The 19461-nt window shown below is 42.7% G+C and overlaps 1 protein-coding gene across 1 annotated transcript in view; it reads right to left on the bottom strand.

Annotated features, from left to right (window-relative positions):
• The window catches only part of OXCT1 (3-oxoacid CoA-transferase 1), a 183767-nt gene that overhangs the window by 60599 nt on the left and 103707 nt on the right, over positions 1-19461 (bottom strand). The window contains exons 13-14 of the mRNA XM_045285159.1: positions 19283-19355; positions 18158-18233 (exon numbers count right to left, since the gene is read on the bottom strand). Coding sequence (XP_045141094.1) covers positions 18158-18233; positions 19283-19355 — 149 coding nt within the window. The remainder of the gene's footprint in view (positions 1-18157; positions 18234-19282; positions 19356-19461) is intronic.

The raw sequence follows: 19461 nt of genomic DNA, 5'->3' as shown, positions 1-19461 counted from the left end.
GAGGGGAAAAATGAGGAGCTGATTCCAAGGGTTCAAGTAGAAAGCAGGTGTTTTGAGAATGATGATGGCAACATGTGTACAGGTGTGCTTGACACAATTGATGTATGTATGGATTGTGTTAAGAGCTATATGGGCACCTAATAAAACGATTTTTTTTAAAAGACATTTACGTAACAACTAAGTCCAGAAGAGTTGGAAAAGGAGGAGGAACGGCAATAGGTAGTGCAGGGAGGAAGTGTGCTACCTTAGGTAACATGGAGGATTGCAATGAATGAGACGCAGGAAAAGGTGAATTGTTGAATGTAAAACTGATCATTTGCTCTATAAATTTTCACCCAATTCACAACAAAACGTTAAAAAACACAATTATTTCTAAACTATGACTCGAGAAAGATTTCACAAACTGGATACACTAAACACAGTCATTTAATAAAATGTAGTCATCAAGATTCATTAACCTGCAGCTGCAGGGTCTCAATGTCATCAGCCTTCTGGTTTTACTCCCTGCTAAGTTGCACCGGCAGCACCGTTATTTATTACATTACTATTAATGAGTTTCTCGGAGGCATCATTCATCATTTTTAATGTTTCTTCCCCTCCTTTTAAGTGGGCTGTTTAATAAGAAGGGGCCGCTGTAGTCAGACAAATGCATCATTAGCCAAAGGGATTAACTTTATTGCAAATATCAAACTCATTCCTCGCTCATTTTCTCTAGAATGAACAAGAGAGAGAGAGAACAAGCGAGAAAGAGATAAAGGATAACGTTCAACCCAAAGGTGACCCAACTCCCAACTCTCGGCAAAGGAATCCAAAAGACGTGACAACACCCAATGCTGCCATTTGATTCCCACTCCCAGTGTCCGCAGAGGACAAAGTAGGATTGCCCCAAAGTGCTGCCCTGAAGCAGACTGCGACATCTTTCTCCTGGGTGACCGTTTCAGCCACTGTGCTACCAGGCGTCACACTGCAAAGAGATCTCAGCGATTATTTCGTATGTCTATAGCTTCCTTTCATTGTTTACTACTCAGGTATTGAACATTTACTTTTAATAGCCATAGGTATATATGTAGAGCAGATCGTGGACAGCTAAAACACACCAAAGGTCAGATCAGTCCTGAGGACCAGAACTCTTCCACAGGACTCTTCAATTGGCCAATTATAAAAAAAACTGAATGAGGGAATCAAATGAATAAAATATTTCACATATAAGGCTGGACTGAACTTTGTGAGGAGGAATGGTGACTTTCAGAATGTGATGCAGAAGGGGGAAAAAATGCCAATGGTCGATCCAGTGCCTTTGTTAAAGTCCACCTTGACCTAGCATCATGCACATGGCATAGATGATTATTCTTTGAAGTAAAATAGATCTCCCCCCCATACGATAAAAGGATCATATTTTTATGTTTTCCATAAATGCGGGGAAGATGTTTACTTTGCAGACCACGCTGCTTCTCTCATGAAAAACCGGTTGCCGCAGAGCCGAACCCAACTCACGCGACCCCTGTTCATCAGAACAGAATTGTGCTGCAGTTTTCAGCTGGTTTTCCAGAAACAAACAGCCAGGTCTTTCTTCTGAAGGTTAGCAACCAAGTGCATGAACCTGTACACCCCCCAAGGACTCCATGAAAGTTTCTAGTTAAACATCCCAAAAGAACATTGTGGCAGAATGAAAAACACACGGGCTTTACAGCAAAGAAGACTGATTTAAATCCGTCTCCTTACTTTTTACATATGGGAACCCGAAGAGTTAACACGCTTGGCCTTTATTTTCCTTATAATAATAGGAGGGTCATAACAATAATATACAAATACTATAAAAAGTCTGGCCTGACAGGCACTAAATGTTATTAAATCATTGAAAGATTTAGAATTTAGGCATGGCTTTAAAAACCTTAAGCCTGGCTTTTAATCATTACAGGAGCTTTGAAGTAAAAGGAATTTTTCCGTTTAAGAAGAGTAGTTCAAATGTGTTACAGTCTATAAATATACATGTATGCCTGAAAATATATTGGCTATAAATCATAAAACTGAGGATCAGTTTTCATCGTGATGTTTTCAGGAAAACCAAAGTATCCAAGTAAACAACAGTGATACTCAACATAGGCTCCTAATACTATCTTTAAATGGCCTCTTTAAAGCATGCATGCCGGGTTGTAAATCGCAATACAACTCTGTCGTCGTATTGATTCTGACTCACGGCAATCTTGTGGGACAGGGGAGCACTGCCCCTGTGCATGTCCAAAGACTGGAACTTTGCATGGAAGGCCTTATCTTTCGCTGGTGGTTTCAAACTGCTGACCTTGAGTTAGCAGCCCAGCGGGTAACCGTTACATCAACAGGACTCCTTCTGCAATACAAGAGGGAATCTTTTTCCCCCCTCATGTAAACTCTACGGGGAGTAAGTGTATCTCTAATTGGCACAGGAAGTAAAAGGTCTTTCCATAAATGTGGGTAAGATATTTACTTTGAAGAAAACAACCCACTGCCCCAATGGGTCCATGTACCGTGTTTCCCAAAAAGTAAGACATCCCCCCAAAATAAGACCTACTTCTAGTTTTGCCTCTCGCTGAAATATAAAGCATCCTCCCGAAAATAAGACCTCCCCGAACATAAGGCCTCCCTGACAATAAGGCCCACCGAAGCTACCATAACTCTGGACTCTGGGCCGCACACCTCACTGTTGGCCACAGCGCAGCCGGAGCAGACAGGAAGTGCGAGTAGATGTACCACAGATTATGAGTAAATGTACCATAGATTGTTATACATGGAAATAATGGTAGTACCAAGAAATTCTTGATACTGTAGGATTCACAGTTTGTCTGGTTACGCTGGTTTGTGATGACAACTACTACTGTACCGTATACAAGTAATAAATTTCCTTTTTTGTTGTTCAACAATAAATGTGTACTATATTCTTCTTTATGGAAAAATAAGATATCCCCTGAAAATAAAACCTAGCGCATCTTTGGGAACAAAAATTAATATGACACTGTCTTATTTTCAGGGAAACAGGGTCGTTTGTATTTGAACGGGCAGGTTTTTCTGTTTTCCGCTCCTCTGAGTCAGCTGAGCAGCAGAAGCGGCTGGAAGGGACATCCTGATGTACAGAAACCAGGAGGGAAGATGCCATCTGTGTACACAAGTTTAGCTGATGGACAGAACTGATGACTGCAAGAGAAAAAAGGCCCACAAGTCAAAGTAGTAGTTAACTGGCTGGAGAAAGGGGTTCCTTCTCATCTCGACTGACCTTCTAATATGAGAACTCCCAGATACCACGAGCTGAGACAGATATCCAGAAGCAGAATTGATAAATGTCAAAACCAAAACAAAAATTTCTAAGACTCTTGGAATCCTCAAAAGACAAAAGAGAAGTGGGAATAGCTTGCCTAAAGGATGTAGTTGAAGAAACATGTGCTGAGATGCTAAGCCTCTTACCCAACCATGGAGACAGGTAAGGACATGCATGCCAGTTCCTCACTCAGCTGGCGACCCTCAGAGCCTGAATGGCAGTGTCCGCATCTGAGGCGTGAAGGACCTGAGAAGGCAGAAGTGGCTGTTGTGGTGAACTATGCTACCACCGAACATGGAGCTAGAAATGCTAGAGTACGTCCCGGATTAAGGCCAGGTGGGAAAGAAATAAGGGCCAGGGGGAAAAGAAACAGCCTGGAAATGGTTTAATATTTTCTCAACAGGATGCTTCAAGTGAGAGAGAGATCCATTAACAAGTCAAGTCGGCCTCTGAAAAGTCAGGGGCTGCTGGGGGAAGACTCAGTCATCACCCATCAGGAGGAGCCCAGAAGGGAGTCTCCAAAGACACTTCTCCCACAACACACACACACACACCCTATACGAGGGTCCACTTCAAAATTTTCATGGACCCGATATGATCACTGAATACATGGATGCGTAAGCAAATGTGAAGAAAGCAGATGGTACCGGCTTTTAAAAGATATAGTGTCTGAGGTCTTAAAGGCTTGAAAATAAACAAGCAGCCATCTAGCTCAGAAGCAACAAAGCACACATGGAAGAAGCACACAAGCCTGTGTGACCACGAGTTGTCAAAGGGATCAGGTATCAAGCATCAAAGAACAAAAAATCATATCATTGTAAATGAGGGTGAGTGCAGAGTGGAGACCCAAAGCCCATCAGTAGGCAACTAGACACCCCTTATTGATGGGTTGGGGGGAGGAGATGAGCCAGTCAGGTTGCAAAGTAGCAATGATGAAACATACAACTTTCATCTACTTCTTAAATGCTTCCTCCCCCTACTATCATGATCCCAATTCTACCTTACATAATCTGGCTAGACCAGAGAATGTACACTGGCACAGATAGGAACTGGAAACACAGGGAATCCAGGACAGATGACTCCTTCAGGACCAGTGGTGAGAGTGGCGATACCTGGAGGCTGGAGGGAAGGTGGAGGGGAAAGGGGGAACCGATTACAAGGATCTACATATAACCTCCTCCCCAGGGGATGGACAACAGAAAAGTAGGTGAAGGGAGACGTCGAACAGTGTAAGATATGACAAAATAATAATTTACAAATTTTCAAGGGTTCATAATGGAAGTGGGGAGAGGGGAGGGAGGGGGGAAATGAGGAGCTGATACCAAGGGCTCAAGTAGAAAGCAAATGTTTTGAGAATGATGACGGCAACAAAGGTACAAATGTGCTTGACACAATGGATGGATGGATGAATTGTGATAAGAATTATCGGAGCCCCCAATAAAATGATTAAAAAATGTTTTTTCATGGAGCCGAGAACCAGAGGGCAGCTTGTGGGGTTACAGGTAAGCAGCACTAGGCACATTCATCTTCAATCACGACTGAGCTTGTGAAACAAAGTGACTCACAGACAGTTTACCACAGAATGGACTAAAATGTCACGTGGCCTGGCAGTATCATGAGGCGCAAGGAAACAGCTTCCCTAACTGAATAAGGATAAGGGCACCAGAGGAGATAAAAGGATGTGTCTTCTTTCAAGTCAGGTGGAGAATTTGCCCAACAGGGTAGATGGAAGCCCCCACGTGTCTGTCAGTCTGTCGTGCTGTGGTGGCGTGTGTGCCGCTGTGATGCGGGAAGCTAAGTCGCTGGTGTTTCAAGTCCCAGCAAGTGCACAGGCTTCCGTGGGGCTTCCAGACGAAGACCTAAGAACAGACTGAGACAAGGTGCACTGTTTCTGGCCTTTGGTAATCTATTAACTTCCTTATACCACCGATCTCTCAGTTTGCCATCCTGTGGCGGCTGGTGTGGTCCTGGCAGTTATGTCACTGGTGTTGCTGATGCCGGCTGGGTCACTCAAAGGGAACACGCTTCAGCAGAATGACCAGACTACAAGGAAGGAACAGACTGTCTGCTTTAGAGGAATTGGCCCCTGAAAACCCCGTGGATAGAACTGAAGCATTGCCAGTGACTGAAACCTAATAAATAGAAGCAGTACAATGCTAGAGAGCGTGCCAGAAGATGAGCCCCACAGGATGGAAGGCATTCAAAATCTGACTGAAAGGAGCTGTCAACCATAATGATGCCAATGGAGTCAAGCCTGTGAGAGTGAAGTCTTTGGGAGCTTCGTCTGCTGGTGGGGAATAAAGAGCTGCAAATACCAATAATTGAGACTTGGAATGTACAAGTGTGAATCTAGGAAGGCTTTAAAAGTTAAATGTTTAAAAGAAAGTTAAATGGAAAGTTAAATAAAGATCGACACTGAGTGATCTGAAATGGATTGCTATTGGCCATTTTAAGTCAAAAAGCCATGGTTTACTATGTAGGGAATGACACAATCAAGAGGAATCACCTTATATTCATTGGTTTAAATTCCAGCCCCCACTCCACCACATCTGAAGTATAATGCTGTCTATGATAGGATTATACCCATCAGCCTTAAAGGAAATCCAATCAATAAAACTAGTATGCAAACATATGCATCAATCACTAATCTAAGAATGTAGAAATTAAAGACATCTACCAACATCTTCAGTCTGAAATTGGTCAATCGTGCAGCCAAAGCACATGGATAATTATTGGTGATTAAAATGGAAAATTTAGAAACAAAGTGGAAGGGGCAGTAGTTGGAAAAGATGGTCTTGGTGACAGAAACAAGGCTAGAGATATCACATGATAGAATTTTGCAAGACCCTGACTTCTTCTACAACACTTTTTTTTCAACCACACAAATGGAAACAATACCCGTGGACTTCTCCTCCAGATGAAATACACCAAAATAAGATTGTCTACACTTATGAGAAAAGATGATGGACAAACTATAAATTAGCTACTAAAACCAGGCCAGGGCCAATTATGGAAAAGATCACCAATTGCTCCTATGTAAACTCGGCCTGAAGCTGAATCAAATGAAAACAAGTTCCAGAGAGACAACATATGACCTTGAGGATATCCCACCCAAGTTTCAAGAATATCTCAAGGGAAGATTTGAAGAATTAAATACTAAAGACGAAAAACCTGATGAGCTGTGAGATGACATCCAGAATATCATACATGAAGAAAGCGAAAAGGTCGTTAAAAAGAGGGGAAAGAGTGTACCAAAGAGGCTGTCAGAAGAGACTCCGAAACTGCACCTGAGTCACAGAGCAGCAAAGGCACATAGAAAGAACGATGAAGGCAAAAAGCTAAGCAGAGAATTCCAAAGAGTAGGTCAAGAAGACAAAGTCAAATATTATAATGACATGTGCAACAACCTAGAGTGAGGAAGTCAAAAAGGAAAAACATGCTCAACGTATCTTTTTTTTAAAAAATCATTTTATTAGGGGCTCATACAGCTCTTATCACAATCCATCCATCCATCCATTGTGCCGAGCACATTTGTACATATGTTCAACATATCTTAAACTGAAAGAACTATAGAAAAAATCCAAGTCTCAAGTTGAAAGACTGAAAGCTTCTATGGGCAAAATATTGAATGATACAGGAAATACCAAAAGAAGATGGAAATAATACACAGAGTCACTATACCAAAAAAAACCTAGGTGACATTCAACCAATTTAAGAGGTTCAATGAGCAAGAACCCAAGGTACTGAAGGACGAAATCCATGCTGAAAGCATTAGCCAAAAACAAGCCTCCACGAACTAATGGAAAACCAATTGAAGTGTGTCAACAAGCTGAAGAAGTACTAGAGAAACACTCAATCATCTATGCTAGGAAATTTGGAAGACAGCTACTTGCCCAACTGTAAGAGATCCATATTTATACCCAACTGGTAGTGAGTCAACAGAATGCTCAAATTATAGAACAATATCATTGATAGCACATGCAAGTAAAATTTTGTTGAAGATAATTCAACAATGGTTGCAGCAGTACAAACCAGAAGCAGTCCAAAGTCAGACTGGATTCAGAAGAGGATGGGGAACAAATGAATCTTGGTTGGCGTCAAATGAATCTTGGTTGAAAGGAGAAAATACCAGAAAGGTGGTTTATTTGTGTTTCATTGACTATGAAAAGCAATTCCACTGGGTGGGTCACAACAAACTATAGATAACCTTGAGAAGAGTAGGAATTCTAGAACATTTCATTGTGCTCACGCAGAACCCACACATGGATCAAATGGCACTTGCGTGGCTACGAGAGAACACTGCGTCAGAGTATCCTCTTACCATAATTACTCAATCTGTATAATCAGAAATGCTGGATTAAATGAAGAAGAATGTGGTGTCAGGACTGCAGGACAACTTTGTAACAACCTGAGATGTGCAGATGACACAACCTTGCTTGCTGAAAGTGAAGGGGACTTGAAACACGTTGAAGAAAATCAAGGATTGCGGCCTTCAGTAGGAATTACAATTCATTTTAAAGGAAACCAAAATCCTCACAACTGAGCCAACATATAAGTAACATCATGATAAACAGACAGATTGAAATTGTCAAGGATTTGATCTTGCTTGGATCCACAATCAATACTCATGGAAAGCAGCAGTCACGAGGTCAAAAGGTGAATTCCACTAGGTAAGTCTGCTGCACAGGATCTCTGCGTGCTGAAAAGCAAGGATTTTATTTTGCGGACTAAGGTACGCCTGGCCCACACCTTGGTACCTGCAATCCCCTCAAATGCTTGTGAAAGCTGGGTGTTGGGGCTGGAAGGCGGAGGAAAGGTGATGCCTTCGAGCCCGGCTTTGGTGAAGACGTCTGACGCACCATGGACTATCACAAGGACAAGCACAACTACCTTAGAAGAAGTACAGCCAGCGTGATCCCTAGAGGCAAGGATGGCAAGACTTTGTCTCACATACTTTGAGCATGTTATCAGGAGAACCTTGACCCTGGACAAGTGACGGGCAAAGGGCAGCATGCTTGCTAAAGTGGACGGGTAATGAACAGGAGGAAGGCCCTCGATGAGCTGCACTGACGACGCAGTGGCTGCCATGATGGGCAATGATGGGCTCCAACATACGAACACTTGTACGGAGGGGCGGGTCTGCGTGGTGTTGCATTCTGCTGCACGCAGAAGAGCTATGAACTGGACTGACCCGATGGCACCTAACACCAGCAACTGTATGCAAAAAGAAAGAAAAACATGAATATATATTCACTCGCACAGAGAATAGTTATCATTAATAAAAATAAATGTTTAAACCCAGGCCATTGAGGCGATTCTGATTCACAGCAACCCTATAGGGCACAGAATCGTTCCCTGAGGTCTCTGAGGCTGGAAATCTTTATGTGAGTAGAAGCCGCACTTTTCTCCTGAGGGGAGCTGGTGTTTTTTTAAAAGGCACCCTTGGCAGAAGGGACCCTGGTGTCTTTTAAAATGACCAAAGATAACATCCCTGGAACACTGTTTGATAAAAGATAATTATTAGAATCCAAAAGGGGGGTCTCCAGAATAGAGAGGGAAATAAAGAGAGGCAAGGGAGAGTAAGCAGCTACTTGGCGTTTTAAACAGCCCCCGAGTGTAGGATTTCCAGAAACGCAAAACCGTGACCTTGGTGAAGACTAGACTGGACCAAGAGGCAGCGATTACAACAGAACAAGAAACACTGCATGATTTTAAAGTCAGGAAAGGTGTGCATCGGGATTGTATCCTATCACCATCCTCTGTCGATGTGAATCCTGAGCAAGTAATTGAGAATGTGAGCTCTCTGCTGAACGTGGCATCGGGGCTGTGGAAAGGCCCACTAAGAGCCTGCGACACACAGATGACACAGCCCTTGCTGGCTGACAGCAAAGAGGGCATGAAGATAAAAAACGATGGACTTCAGTATGCATGACAACTCAAAAGAGAGAGAAAAAGGACCAAGAAACAATATGGTAAGTGGAGAAGCGACTGAAGCACACCGGGATTCCATTTTACTTGAACCATAGTAAATGTGCCTAGAAGCTACAGTAAAGAATTCAAATAGCATAGTGCACTGGGGAAATCAGCTGCACATGATTTACTTAAATTGTTTAAGGGCAAAGTGTTACTTTGAGGACTAAGGGGTGCCTGACCCGGGTATTTTCAATAACCTCATAGCATAACACCGACTGGAGAAGAATGGGTAGATCCCAATTATGCCATTGGCATCGGATACTGGGAGTACAATGGCCTGCTATAAGAACAAAGAAGTCTGTCTAGGAGGAAATACAAGGGTGGGGGGTTTGTTCTCACGGACGTTGGCAGATTGTCAGGAAAGAGCTCCTGCACAAGGACATCATGCTTGCGGAGTACAGGGTCCGAGAAAGAGAGGAAGACCCTGGAGGGAATGGATTGCCACAGTTGCTGCACCACTGGGCTCAAACGTGACAAAGGATGGTGAGCACGGGGCAGGGCCAGAGAGTGTCCTTGTGTTGAAACCAAGTTGCTATGAGTCAGGGCTGACTGACAGCAGGAGCCCTAAAAATCTGACCAAGTGTTCTGCCGTTATGAATTTGTACTGAGAAAGCAATCCAGGAAAATACAAAGACACAAATTCAAAGTGTTCCTAATAGTATGAAGCACATGTGGGAAAAATAGTTTTCTAGCATTAGCCAACAGGAAGTACGGGACTGTGATCTCTGCGGGCAGGGAAGATGAGGAGCGGAAACCCCTGACGATTCTTGTAAACTGACTAGAGAGAGTCTGCAGGCTGCAGCGCAGGAAGGAAACGAAGTGACATTCAGCAGACTTGCAAGGAGCAGAGACCAACCAGGAAAGCAGAATCCCAGCATTCAGATGACTGGGGTGGGAGTTACTGCACAAAGATAGAGCTCAGGCCTAGCAGAGTACTGATGTGAGCAGCGGGGCTATATGCCAGTTCATTCTAGCTGGGCCTCCTGCTGAGAATTTACATTTTTAGCCCAGACAGACTGAATCAGAACCTACACTTGCAAAGATCTCCCAGTGACCCGTAGGAGGATCTTGTTACCATGTAGGCCGTGGTGCAGGTCTACCTCCAGTAGGGATAGAAAACCAGACTGAAGTCCTGGTGTACACACGCGTATGTATACCAGAAGAAACACTGGGAAGCATTCAACCCCGCAGTCATGGAGTCTATTCCAACTCCCAGGGCTTCAGGGGCTCTCAGTGTTCCGACTCCCTGGAGTTCAGAGGCTGTGAATCTTTACGGGAGCAGGCAGCCTCATCTTTCTTCTGCAGCGCATCTGTGGGTTTGAACGGAAGGACCTTGAGGTTGGCAGTCCAATGCTTACCCAGCAGTGCCCAGGATTCACACAAGTCTTTCAACACTTTCTGTTCTTATTAGCAAGAGAGGAAAGACCTCATGTAACACCTGGGCATCCGGTAGAGTCCTCCGAGCATGACACCTCAATGCCCACTGCCCTCACATTGATTCTGACCCACAGCGATCCTACATAAGGCTTCTGGGACTGGAAATCGTTATGAGAGCAGACAGGCACATCCTTCTCCCCTCCCGAGGAGGGGCTGGGGTTAGCACCGGCCTTGCTGTTAGCATCCCAACACCTAACCCACAGCGCCACCAGGGCCTGAGCACCTGATTCCAAATCCAAACGCACTGCCTTCGAATTGATGCCAACGTATAGCCACCGTAGAGGGCAGAGTGCCTGTGAGTTTGAGGCTGTCACTCTTTAAGGGATAGACAGCCCTGTCTTTCTCCCACGGAGCAGCTGGACGTTTCAAACCGCTGACGGATATGTAACCACTGCATCACTGGGGCTCCTGAGCACCTTAATTGTGGGCCAAATTACACCGAAAGAAATACTGTCCTCAACGACACCAAGCAAGCTTAAAAGCAACTTGCGAAAGGATCAATCTTAGCAACGTCTGTGAGACCAGAACTGTCAGAGGATACTGTGTTTTGACTGAGTCAGGAAGAAAAGAGTATCAGACAGTACTGGAGGCCTATGCATGGGGAGAGTGCAGAAAAGAGTAACTATGATACAGACTACACGTGGCATTTTTTTTCCTCCTTTAAAAAATCTCTTTAAAATATTGTGCAGAGCAAAAGCAATAAAGGGCCCTGGGGTTCCTGCAGAAGTAAACGGTATGGCTAGCAACAGCAAACAGGATGCGGGCAGGGAATAGAAGTGCACTGTCGTATAGTTCTAAGGTTGTGTTTGTTTAAAGCAGGGCAAGACTGCTTGAGGAAGATGTACATTCCATTCTCTAGAACTGCCACCGAAAAACATAAAGCAAAGGCAGTCAATAATGTAGATAAAATAGAATCAACCAAAATAAGGGAGGAAAAGAAGGGAATGGCACACCGGCCTGTGTGATCATGAGGTGTTGACGGATGGCGATAGGTATCAAAACTTGAAAAACAAACAATTAAATTGATATGGAGGAGGGTAGATGAAATGGAGATCCAAAACTGGGCAGTCCCTCACAGAAGGGTCACAAGGAAAGGATGACATATCCAAGGTGCAGTACAGCACTGATGAAACACATAAGTATCCTCTAGTTCTTTAATAGTTCCTCCCCTTACTGTTATGGTCTGAGTTTTACATTAGTACTGTTAGACCTGCGTATGTTCATTTGTATAATTATGATTGTGCAATGCATGAAATCCAAGGTAGATAAACCCTTCAGAAAGAGTAGTGGGAGTAGTGATTCCTTGAGGGTATGAGAAGAGAGGGAGGGGAAGGGAGAGCAGACAGCAATGACTGTCTAACCCCGCTTGAGGGGTATAGATAACAGAAATGTAGGTGAACGGTTACATTGGCTGGTGTGAGATATGAAAATAATAATATATAATATAATAACAAGGGCTCCTAGAGCATTGAGTGGGAGAGGGAGAGGACAAAAGGGGGCTTTATCAAAGAGTTCAAGAATAAAGAAAATGTTTTGAAAATGATGGTGGCAGCAATTGTACAATGATGCTTGATCTAATTGAATTATCGGTTGTTATAATATCTGGAAGAGCTCCCAAGAAAACAATGAAAAATAATAGTAACAAAGGACAGATAGGTTAACTAAAAAAAATATTATAGATTTGTTGATTTAAACCCAACCTTGCTGATAATAATTATATAAAATGTGAAGGATCCAAACCTCCAATTAAATGGCAGATTAGACGATTGAATGAAAAATATGAGATTTGCTGTTCACAAGAATCCACTTAAATAGAGAGCCACAGATAGGACAAAAGGTGAATTAATGGGAGAAGGCAAAGCATGAAAATTCTAATCTAGAAGTGAATATATTAATATTAAAACAGATTTTAGAATAAGTAACATTTCCAGGGATGTAGAGGGGTTGAGTCAATTATAGTCAATTCAATAAAAGAACATAGTGTTAAATATGTATGCTTGCAACTAATACCGAAACCAAATCCACTGCCACTGAGTAAATTCTGACTCATAGTTACCCTTTAGGACAGAGTAGAACTGCTTCTTTGGGTATCTGAGGCTGTAAATCTTCATGGAAGCGGAAAGCTTCATCTTTCTCCCAAGGTGGGTTTAACTTGCTGACCTTGCGGTTAGCAGCCCGATGTGTAACCCACTATACTACCAGGGTCCCGAGGCAACTAATAGCAGCACTATAAAATGCTTGAGGTGAAAAGTGATAGAATTGAGTAGACAGACACAACTGTTGATGAGGACTTCAGTACACACTCTCTCAGTAACTGGCACAAGCAGCAAGAATACAGAAGTCTTGAACAACATCTACCTACTTGACCTTTCACTGAAAATGCTCTCTGCAACAAGCGCAGAACAACATACTCTTGGTAAGTTTAGCTGGACAAGCTAGATCATAGTCTAAACCATTAACTGAAAAGCATCAACATTACACATGGTAGTTCTCTACTTAGCAGAAATAAATTAGACATTACTCACAGAAAAATAACTGGAAAATCACTATGTATTTGGGGAGTAAATGACACGCAAATAACCAATGAGTTCCAGAAGAAATCATAAAGGTGATCCGAAAGTCTTCCAAGGAGAATGGAAATGTAACATATTAGTTTCTGGGATTCTTCTAAAACAGTGCCCAAGGGAAATGTACAGCGTTATAATGCATATTCCAGAAGAAAGCTATTTCAAATCAATGAGTGAAGACAGCTTGTTTCTGTAAAGGGTCAAATGGTAAAAATGTAATTAATAACAACAGGCCATATAGTCTCAGTCAGTCACAACGAGTCAGCTCTACTGTTGCAACCCCAAAGTAGCCATAGATATAGCCACAGACAATACCTCAATGTGGCTGTGCTCCAATAAAGCTTTATTTAAAAAGCCAGGCAGTGAGCCAGATGTGGTCCATGAGTCCAATTTGCCGGGCCCTGCCTGCGTATCAGCTGCACAGATGCAGGGAATTTCTTGATCTTTTTTTTAACTGCTGCAACCCCCAAAGCCTAGACTAGCAAACTCTTAATGGGCCTTAATAGCAAACCAAAACTCACTGCCATCGAGTCAATCCCAACTCATGGGGACTTTACAAGGCAGAGCGTAGGTGATCGCTAGGGTCCCCAAGACTGTCCCTCTTGATGGGATCAGACAGCCTCATCTTTCTCCCACGTTCCCTTCATACATATCTAATAAATATTTGTAGATTGAATGAATTAACTTAATCCTCAAAACAACCATACAAAGTAAATAGTCATTTTACAAATGAATATATTGGGGAATAAAGATCTGGAACACCATTAATAAATGGCAGGGCCCACATCTAAACACAGGTCAGAGTCCTGGGGGCGCTCCATGGTGTCACACCAACGAGTTGACATATCACTGAACAATTTGACCCACACCCATTCATATCATCCATTGTGTTCACATCATCCACCTGTCCTTTCTACTCACTCATGGTTTACACTTTCCTGAACCTGAGGGCCAGATGAATAAGACAGAGGGATGTGAAAAACATTATCTACAGGTTTACAACATCCTCTTTATATTTATATTTAGAGTGTGTATAAACTTTAGTAGGTTTGGGTACCACAACGGGGGTACTCAACCACTAGAATAAATCACTAATGCAAACACCTTTGGTGCTCTCACTAGAAAGACTAGAGACCTAGTTTATTTAGAACAGACGGTACATGTTTAGAGGAAGAGGCCCATTTTATAAACACAGCCATGTAGCAACATTAATTTGTACTTACTTTTAAATGCACCAATGAAAATTTAAAAACAAATACCAGACATCGAAACATCGCACTCTCCTTTGCCATAAGAATGCCTTCCTCCCCTCCTTCCCCCAAAGGGAGTGGGCCTCGAGCTGCTCGGTCACTCATGCTACTGTTGTGGGCACGTAACGAACGGCTCCCACAGCACATCGTCCACATCTGCGTCCCTTCACAAGTCCCTAATCTAAGGCAGCTGTTTTCCAAAAATAGGCATTATGAAGGCACCAGAGCCGTTTTGAATGTAGATTCGATGGACTGCTCATTTTTCTGCCTTTCCTAAGCTAGCCTGAGGCTTATCACCACTTCAACAAGCAAGGAACGAAAAGGCCCCACCTGCCACTTTGCCAAATTTCCCCTCTTCAGATGCTCAGGACAAAAATGTTTAAACCTGTGTGTGCATGGGACCAATGCTGCATACTAAGAAGCTAATAACGGATAAGATGAATATCATCCACACCATTTGTCTGCCTTAGAGGCTTGATGTTTACTATAATCTGACATGGTAAAGATTGATGGGGATGCCAGGATGCAGAGAAACGCAAGACTTACACAACCATTGAAAGATCATTAAGCTCAGTAAGCACATAAAAGTAAATAAAAAGTGATATAATAAAGTTGAACTTTTCAGCTTCTTGACTCCCAGATCTTGCAATAAAACGACTTCTACATTTTATGAAGCAGTATAAATCTTTGGGAAAAACCGAAATAGATGGCTTACTGACACTACATAATGAGGCTAAGCTGTATCTTATCCATATAAATAAAGGCAAAAAAAGGTGTTTTCTAAGAGTTTAATTTTTGGTAATTCAGTGTGAACTTAAGATGAGCAAACTGTACTCGTTTCTATGAAATACAGCCTTATTTATGGTAGTATACTTTTAAAGTAAACATTTCCTCTGTAATGTTAAGCAATTAATGATCAAAAATGACAAAAATACCAGCCAATCTTTATGGAGTGCTAGAATGTTCACTTTTCACTCTATTTCCACTTAATCCTTACAAAAGCATTTGTTCCACAGTATGTAATTAGTAAGGGGTAAAGCTGAAGTTCTAACCAGATCTACTCCAAAATACAGCCCATGGTCTTAACTTTAAAACTCTCCTGTATCCCGAAGAATCAAAACATACACCCTCCATCCCACACAAAGAGGCAGGATTAACACTCATTAAGGGAATTATAATCAGAAACGACAACTTGACACCAATCAACCTCCAGACACAAGAACATTTCTTATGTGTCACTTTTTTTCCAATCAACATGACATAGTGTTCCCTGATCATTTGAGAGGCCCCCGCTAAGTCCACTCCTTTGGAAACATACTTCAAACTCTACAAGGGAGTGGTGGCGTGGGCAGGCTTCAAAAAATTTGCGTGGAAAATCCCATTACCTTTTAATTCCATTTTTCCCTGGACTTTTTGAAGCCCCCTCATATAGGAAAATGATTCCCAGAAACTCTTAACTGGCTTTATAAAACGTTGACAGAAACTGGTAAAATAGTGTTTTCCTATAAACAGCAAATATATTATGTGCACACTGTGCTAGCTTGCAGCCTCTCTGCGTGTTCAATACTACTTTACACAAATCTTGTACTGACTTTGTGAAGATGCCCAAGTTCCCTAAAGGCAAGACCCAAGCCAGGGTATTTTCAATCGCATCACATGCCTGTGAAAGATGGACGTACAATAAATAAGAAAGGCCAAAAAACCATCTATGTATTTTAATTATGGTGCTGGTGATGAACATTGAACGTGCCATGGACTGCCACAAGAACAAATAAAACTGTCATGGCAGAAGACTGGCCAGAGTGCTCCTTAGAGGCAAGGATGACGAGACTTTATCTCTCATACTTTGGACGTGTTGCCAGGAGAGATCACTCCCGATTGAAGGGTGTCATGCCTGGTAAGGTAGAGGGGCAGCGAAAAAAGGCAGGCCCTCAACAGATGGACTGGCACAGTGGTTGCAAAGGATGGGCTCAACCCCAAGAACAGCTGAGAACATGGTGCAGGACTGGGTAGCATTTCGATCTGTGGGACACAGTGTAGCTATGAGTCAGGACCGATTCTACAGCACCTCACAGCAACAACAACATGGGTCAAGCTCTGCACTATATACTTCATGCATTTATGTCCTTCCAGTCTTTACATAACGCCCTAAAACAGCCTTGGTGGCGCTGTCAGGTAAGTGTTGCTGCTAACGAAAAGGTTAACGGTTCAAATCACCTCGGGAGAAAGAAGAGGTCTCAGAAACCCTATACATGGTCACTTGAAAGTCCAGACCTACTAGACTGGCTGACTGAATTAGGTGAAGGTTTACAAAGCAGATCATTAGTTTTACATTCGACAATTCATATACATTTTGTTTCAAGTCATCCACTGCAATCCCCTCAAAGTACCATCACATCTTCCCTGTATTTCCTGCTTCCCTTCCTCCATCTTTCCTAATCCTCTGAACTTTGTAAATGCTTCCCCTTGGATCTTAAATTGCTGATGAGTTTAGCTTTAGTGAGTCACGTCCAGACCTGAAGGCCATGGTCTTGAGGATACCTCCAGTCTCCATCCAACCAGTTAGCTTCATTTCTTTTATGATTTGGAGTTCTCTTCTACTTTTTTTCTCCCGCTCTATCCAGGGCTTTTTAAGTTGACAGTGGCAGCCAGGAATCATCTCATTCTTCTGGTCGGGGTTGGGAAGACGTACGTTTGTTTGTCCACTGGTCTACTGGACGAATTATTTCCATGTGTCTCTCCATTTTTATGGCTCTTCTTCCCTCCGGATGGGGAGAGACCAAAAGTTGCCCCTTATTTGGCTGCCCATGGGCTCTGAAATCCCCAGTTGCTGCTGAGATACTGTTTACACTTTGAACAGAAATCATCCCTTGAAGTTACCTTCCAGCTAAATAACAGAGTGCCTCATAAAATAAAGCATATAACAGGTAAGGAGAAATCATCTTTTTTTTTTCTTAAGAGGTTTTCTGCACACATTTCGTTCCACTGTGAACATGTAATCCTCTTTAGTATCACAAAGAGGTTGTGGGTTGAAATGGCACAGTGGTGGGGACCGTGGGATGGAAAGGGGTGCAATTATTCAAAAGCAGGTAAAATTTAGAAGTTCGAGAGTATGGCTATTTAGCACAGAAAGAGATTAAGCCTTAAATGTTTGTTAAAATCGCCACGGGTCTTTCATTCCATAAGAGAAGCCAATGTGATGCTATATGCTTGGCATCAATCACATGACCAAAGAGGAGCTTGATCACTACAAATAATAAGAGCGTTAACATAAAATTAATGATCTTAATTGTTCTTCCAAACATGATAAATATTTGTTTCCTATTTTCATCAGGGCATAATAAGCCCATTTCCTTAATGTATCTCTTTCACCTTCTGACTCCTTTTCTAAGACAGTGGTGATTCGGGTCTAGCCTTGCCTACTGTTGAGTGTCCCATGACTGAGCCGTGCTGGCAAATGTGAGTATGTTTCTGTGACTGCTCAATTGGAATTTGAGTCGCATGAGAAATAAACATTGAGATATTTGCTCACTTTCTCAATAATCATCTAGCACTCGTGGCCATGGGACAGGAATTTTCTTTTCTGAAAAAGCTAACTCTTCTGACTCCCCAAAAAGTAAGAAAGAAAAGTTGCTACTTACAGGTATCATCCAGTTAGCCAGGTCCCCATATTTGGAAACCTGCATTGCGCCCAGCATTGTTAAATCGACATGGCCCCTGAGGGAGACAGAGAAAGGGGCTGTGACACAGACTTCCCAGGCTTCTGTGGCCTTGGCTAAAAAGCCACCATCGATGAACACTGCCAGGTGCCTTCTCACTCCCACGTGTAGCAGCTTTCCACTCGCTCCGCAACTGGATTCCTAATAGGTCAACTCGAAGCTCAGATTTACTATCCATCTCTTTTTATGTTGAAAAATGACCATTCGGGTTCTTTAAAATTTTTACCCTACGTTGCGGCCAAAAACAAATTAAAAAGAGGTCTATACAGAGAATACGGTTCCCTCGGTAGAGCTGGTTCAGTTGGGTTCAACCCCTGCTAAGAATCTGTCTTTCCGCTTAGATAAACTTAGCCAGAGTCTACATTGTAACAAGAACTTTTAATAATGTAGATTTTGATTCAGTATGTCTGGGCTAGAAAGGCAAATTCCTAGTAGAGGCGCAAATGGGAATAAATCCCTTGGAAGCCCTGATAGGACTGAATTTCAAGGCAACCGTTAACTAGAACTGAACGCACAGCTTGAAAAACAGTGTTTGATCCTCAGAAAGAAAGTTAGCAATGTTCACGTGGATATAGGTGACATACACATGCATAAATATTCCATTTGGGGGATTGCCTAGTAACAGCAGAGTACAGATTTCAGTTCCCCACCTTCCATTTGAATGATTTCACTGACAGTCGCAGCCAAACAAGAAGCCCATAACAGTGTTACAGGTGACGGATGGGCTGTGTCTCACGCAAGGCTTCCCAGAAGTTCATTCTGGTGCAACCCCTGCTGGAAATTTCCATTCCCAGCCCAGTTACACTAAATAAGAATTTTATGTACACATAAAGGTGACCTGTGAATCTACAGGCATCACCTGGGGATCTTGGTAAAATGTACATGCTGATTCGGTAATCTGGGATAGAAACCAAAACTCCCAACAGGAGGTGAAACCAGAATGAACCAGTTTGAAGTCTGGATTTCAGAGCACTGATAACTCACTCTGGGGGGCGATGCAGCTCTCTCCCCACCGTGTGAAACAGGAGGGGCCCCGCTATTACCTACCCTCTAATCATTGCAAATGATTCATCGCTGGAGAAGTAAGAGGCTCCTGGAAGAACAGTAACTGTTTCCTTGCCTAAACACACAAAAGAAAAAGAGAAGAAAACAAACGGCCATTAGATGTCTGAGTATTATGGTTAAAGGAGAGGCCTTCTCGCTCCTGCTTCTTAAAAAAAAAAAAA

This window comes from Echinops telfairi, unplaced genomic scaffold (genome assembly GCF_000313985.2).
Source record: "Echinops telfairi isolate 266 unplaced genomic scaffold, ASM31398v2 ScPeMD7_7469;HRSCAF=8507_1, whole genome shotgun sequence".
Taxonomy (NCBI): Eukaryota; Metazoa; Chordata; class Mammalia; order Afrosoricida; family Tenrecidae; genus Echinops; species Echinops telfairi.
The sequence above is the reverse complement of the archived record's forward strand: the minus strand, read 5'-3'. Positions and strand labels throughout refer to the sequence as shown.